The 6,000-nt window shown below is 36.4% G+C and overlaps 1 protein-coding gene across 1 annotated transcript; it reads left to right on the plus strand.

Moving 5' to 3' along the window:
• The first annotated feature begins 2,591 nt into the window (after window positions 1–2,591).
• On the plus strand, window positions 2,592–5,723 carry LOC113782182. Its single transcript, XM_027328091.1, has one exon. The coding sequence runs from the start codon at window positions 2,592–2,594 to the stop codon at window positions 5,721–5,723; it is 3,132 nt and encodes a 1,043-aa protein (XP_027183892.1).
• The last annotated feature ends 277 nt before the right edge of the window (window positions 5,724–6,000 follow it).

Here is a 6,000-nt window from a genome sequence, read left to right on the forward strand (position 1 = left end):
TTACAAAAATATTGAGTTTTCTTTTTACCAAATTTCTTATAACAAATCAACTCTTCGTTTCTTTGATTACTATAACTTTGAAATAGCAACTAAGGTAACATTGCACATGTTATATAGGAAGTCAAAGAATATATACATATATATATATATATTCATATTCAAGTATCATACAAATTGCAAAAGTTTCAACTATGGTTTTGAATGCCTCACATTAATAGTGAATAAATTAAAAAGTATAGAGTCTATTCCTTCACATTTTTTAATGTATTTTTCTTTATTTTTTAAAAATTTCTTGTTCCTAATTATAGTCTATTGAACTTTCATTTTATATTTAATATGTTTTATGTGCTATAGAATATTTTTGCTCATCATACTTTTTCTTATAGAGTAATGACAATGATAATGATAAAAGTTAATGCAAATAGAAAGGAAAAACCACACACTAACTAAAATTTACCATGAAAGAAGCATTAATTTGGCCATTAGCAGCAGAAAGATCAATCTCGAGTATATACTAAATTGATAAACAAATAAAGCAAATTCAAGGGTCAGTGGCTAAATTACTGCAAAGTTTCTTCTTACTTATCATTCATTTTCACATTAAAACTAATCTTTTGGTCAGCAATATAAAGTCATAGACCTCCATGTTCTTGACAATATATATATATATATATATATATATATATATATTCATGCAGGCACTAATTTAACACGATCAAATAAATGCCCAGTTGTTGCATTTAAATAGACAATTTAAAAAGAAAAAAAGCTCTTTAGTCGAACGTTATCTTGACTTTAATCACTGATTCACTTCCAAGACAGATCATTCGAATAAGTCAAACCTGATTTGGCAAATAGCTATGGAGTCTTCGGGAATAAGCTTATATATTTAACTAGGCGTTAGGTAGTTTCGTAGTAATTTGACCCTAACTTTTAATCAATGAATTGTTTAATATGGATGACCCAGGATCCACGGTACCATGATCTTCTTGTGATATATTTTGTTTTTTAGGGGAATCTTGTAAGATATTTTATTCCTTTTGAATTTGGGCAGCAAAATTTGACATCAAACTTTAGACCAATTCAATACTTAATAGTTTATGTGGGAACACCACCTTTTTAAACTGCAACAAGTATAATTGAGATTGCCAGAAAATAATTTTTCAACCACCTTTTTATTTGCAATGAATCTTTTGTCTCACTGTCTGTGCCATCCTATGTCCTACTTTTTATTACATTGCTAATTTTTTTCACAAACAATGTATGTTAATTCTTTTTTGTTCCTTAAAATCCAACAACTATCAATTGAGTAAAAAAATAAATACAACAGTTTTTAAAATATATATATAATAGAAAATAAAAAATATAGAAAAAATTCATTAAAAAAATCTCTTTTTTGTGTTTTCTGATTTTTTTGAATTCATTAAATTAATACAACAGTTTCCAAAAAAAATAGTATATAATAGAAAATAAAAAATATAGCAAAAATTCATTAGAAAAATCTCATTTTTGGTGCATTTTGATTTTTTGAATCTGTTAAATTTTGTGTATTATTCAATTAATAGTTGTTGGATTTTAAGGAAACAAAAAAGAATTAAAATACGATATTTATGAAGGAGAAATAGCAATAGAATAAAAAGTGAGACAAAGTGTAGCATAGGAAGTGAAATAGAAGATCTATTGCATTTTTTATCTCACATACATCACATTAAAAATGTAATATAGTATTTTTTTTATTCAAAAAATTATCCCAAACAATCTACAATTCAAATACACTCAACGCCGTTGATGTTTGAAGGGATAACCCACTTGGAACAAAGCCTATAATTAAGTATAAAATGTAGTTCTGACGGTAAAGCAAGATAATGTATTAGTGCATCCCTCTCATGGACTGGTACCTTCTAGTCTTCTTGCCCCAGTTGGACCTCTTAGCATAAATTAAAGTGGGAACGGTGTGTAGATGTTTCCGCTTGACAAAAAAGAAAAAAAAGCAAGCTGCTTAATTACTTGGGAAAATAACCCACACTATCATACTATCAATATAAACATTTTAAGTCACTCAAATTTGATCCCTCGCATTTTAGAATTGTTGCATTTTGGTCTCAATCTTCACTTCCATGTCTGGGAGCAAGAAGGGAAAAGACAGAGGAGCCTTTCCCCTTACAAAAGAACCCACCTTTTGGCTTATGAAATATTACACATGTAATTGTAATTTGACAATATCTTAATATTTTTTTAGGAGGCAATATCTTAATGTTTCAAGTTTTGGTATGTTAAGGACTTTAAGTCTTAAAACTGTTTGTTCCGTAAAAATTCTTGAAACTAAGAAGTCAACTCTATCCAAAAAAAAAAAAAAAAAAGAAACTAGTAGAGTTCTTATCATCTTGAGTCAACCAACAAAACAGAAGAGGATCAAAAACAGGAGTGGCAAAACCAACACAAATCTCCACTTTTGGACATATCTCAGTTTTGTGTTCCTGTTGTTGCATTTTTAGCTATCTTGAACTAGTTGAAGATATCCTTTCCTCAAGGTGATTGTTTGGTGATATACTGAACATAGGCAGCAAGAGAGGGGAGCAAAATAAAAGCTAATGGGCAATATTCTGTGCCTTGAGATTCATCATCTATGGGGTCTACTAGTGCTGCTTCTCATTGTTCCAGTTGCAATTTCATACCCACACTTTCGTGATGATTTTCCAACACTAGACAATCCTTCAAACACATATTCTTATGCTCGTTTCCCAGAGGTTGAAAAGCATTGCGGGTTTCTTATTTCATCTGCTTCAGAGTTACCGCCCGACGATAATAGAAGCGGAAGAATGAAGAAAGAGCTCTTCTTCAGGAATGGAGATTGGAATCAGGAACCAGGTGGAGTACCATTATTGCCAATTGATAGCAGGGAAATGCCTAGTAACACTTTTGGCTATGGCCCTCCACTCAATTTAGTCTCTTTTTGGGTCAACGATGTTGATCCGGCTCGTAGAGCTAAAAACACAGTTAGTGTGAGTGGTGTAATGGAAATTGGAAGAATCAGAAGTGGTTCTTTTTCATACAAGCCTTACGATTGGTCCCCAAAGCACTACCTGGAGCGGGGCATTAATAAGCTCACAATTATCTTTGAAGGTATCTATCTTGAGTCCCGGGAGAATGGAGGGAGGAGATTGATGTGTTTGTTGGGGAATGCAACCATTCCAGAGGATTCTACTCAGAAACTAGATTCGTGTGACCATGGAGATCTGCAGAGTCCATGCCAGCCAAAAGTCAACAACCTGCCCTCCACCTTGCAGGATGATCAGATCATTCTTGTTCTTGAGTATCCCAAGACCTTCACTTTGACCAGCAGAGGCATCTCTGGAGAATTGAAAAGCTTAAACCAGAGGGGAAAACCAGCATACTTTGATAAAGTTCACATATCCTCCCAGCCAGGGGATGGATCGAAGTACAGGTTTGGATCTGAAAAACTTGTGGCAAGGGCCTGCAGTCCTTATCCTTATCCTGATTCTTTGATCAATCAAGATGTTCAAGATGTTGAGATGTTTAAAGGACATGATTTCTGTGAGGACTTGAGGCAATTTGTTTGGAACGAAGTGTTTGAATTTGCATCCACCTGGAAAAATGTTGTCAGAATTACTAATGGTAGCAGCAAGATTGGCCCTTTCTTACTTGGCAGTGAGATAGAAGCTAGTTATAATAGTTCTGACAAACTCAGGCTTATGATTCAGGAATTAGTCTGCGAGCCTGGCACTGATCAAGAGGGGTTCCAGACCGCAATGGTATCTGCTGTTTTCAGAGTGATACAGAAATCAGAATACCTCTATAGGGAAGAAGAGAAAAGAACAGGGCTTTCCACCATGACACTTTCTTCAGAGGGAAGGTGGCATTCTTCTCATGGGCAGCTCTGCATGGTTGGTTGCATTGGACCTGCTGGTTATCTTTCAGATAGCTGCAAGTCTCGGATCACTCTATACTTCCCTCTTACTTTTTCTATCAAGCAACACAGTAGAGTGGTGGGTACCATAAGCAGCATCAATCCAGCAGATGGACATGCTTCTCTTATGTTTCAGAAGTTGACTACTCCCATTGAGTTTACGAGTACGCACCCGAGGGACAATCACTTTAAATGGTCATACACCTACACGAAGCTAAAGCAGGCAAGGGAGTTCCAGAGTAGAAGCCAGCCTTCCAATTGGGAAAGAATTTTGAGGAATTCAATTCTCCAATATCCAACATCTAAGGGCGAAGATATTGCCAGTTTCTCTTTCCTAACTGATGTTCTGTCAATTGAAGTCCGGGCTGCTCCACAGACTTTGACAAACAGCCAGGCTCCGAAGACTAATGTCAAAATGGTGCTTCTGTCCATAGGTTCATTGTTCGGACGCTATGATCCACACTCGTATCAAGAAAATCCTGAAGCTGAAAAGGCCTTCCATTCCATTTCTGAAGAAATTGAAGTCTCAGGGCATCTCAAAGTTGAAGGTGGTCAATTTTCTAATGTTTCTCTTTTCTTTGAGGGGATATATGATCCAACCCTCGGACAGATGTATCTGATCGGCTGCAGGGATGTACTACAGTTTCAAGGCTTCAATAATGATGACAGAGACCTTGAAGGAGGGATGGACTGCTCAATTGAAATCAAAGTGGAATATTCTGCAAAAAACGCCAGGTGGTTATTGAATCCCAATATCAAGTTTTCAATCAACAGCCAAAGAACTAAAGAAGATTCACTTTATCTCTCTCCAATAAGCAGTAACACCTTTCTGCTTTCCTATAGCAAGAAGTTTGATTTTTTAATGGTACGGAAAGGCTTCGAGGAGGGGCTTCGTGTCCTGTTGCTTGTGATGGCAATTCTCTGTATTCATGGCCAATTACGTTACACTGAGAATCAGGGACACACCACGGCTTATATATCATTGGTCATGCTTGGACTCCATGCTCTTGGTTTCAGCATCCCATTGATCACAGGTGATGAAGTGCTGCTCAGATGGAAAGAATTCGCACCATACAAAAGCTCAGCATATGATCAATTTCAGAACTTTCATATATTTCAATCTCTTGACCTTTTCATCAAGTTTCTAATGTTGATTGCACTTCTGGAAACCGCAAAGCTTCTGCAGAGAGTCTGGGAATCGCGAAAGCTACGGAAAGGTCAAGCTATAAACTTAAATCTAAGAATTCCAAGCGATAAATTGGTTTTCCTTTTATTCTTGCTCATTCATATGCTCGGATTTTTCACCCTTCACACCATCCGCAGAATATATGGAATTCCATTACTATTGCAGTCAGAAAACAGTGTTGCAAGTGCTAACATCAGAAGGCTGCAAAGATGGTGGACAGAGTTGGAAAACTATGGCGGGCTAGTTCAAGATTGCTTCTTGCTACCACAAATCATTGGAAATGCTGTATGGGGAGTCCAAGGTAAGCCTCTCAGAAAACTGTACTACTTGGGATTCACGACTATCAGACTGGTGCTCCAGGCTTACGATTATGCAAGTGATCCTGTTCCAAATCCCACCAATAGCGAGCTTGAATTTGAGTATTTGGGTGTGGAATCATATTACAAGCATGGCAACGTAACCATTGGCGTAATTGTGGTTATATTGGCAATGCTGCTATATTTCCAGCAGAACGGATGGTGTAAAATTAGGCCAATACACAAGTTAGAGGACGGTGAAAATGTGGAATCCAAGCCTGATAATATATACGAAAGGCTGCTTTCTGAGTAACTTGTAAATCTTCCTTAGCTAAGTGTTGAGGGGGCTGGCTCCGGTGTGTTTCTTTCGTTTGGTTTGCCTGTACTCATTTTAAACCCACTCTTCTCAGCTGAAGGAAATGTTTTGAGTATGTTATCATATTATGCTGTCTTAGCAGAAATTTAGCCACATATGCAATGTACTTTATGTTGAAAACCAAGATCCTAGTCATTTTAATGCAAAGAAAGTGAGTAGGAGTTCCTGTAAAATCTGTGATGGAAGATGGACTTTGCTTGATTAAGTTGGGAAA

The sequence above is a fragment of the Coffea eugenioides genome, chromosome 9 (assembly GCF_003713205.1).
Source record: "Coffea eugenioides isolate CCC68of chromosome 9, Ceug_1.0, whole genome shotgun sequence".
Lineage (NCBI taxonomy): Eukaryota > Viridiplantae > Streptophyta > Magnoliopsida > Gentianales > Rubiaceae > Coffea > Coffea eugenioides.

Bases quoted from the DNA above. Each gene is read 5' to 3' on its own strand.
- LOC113782182 (XM_027328091.1), top strand. From the start codon at position 2,592: ATGGGCAATATTCTGTGCCTTGAGATTCATCATCTATGGGGTCTACTA.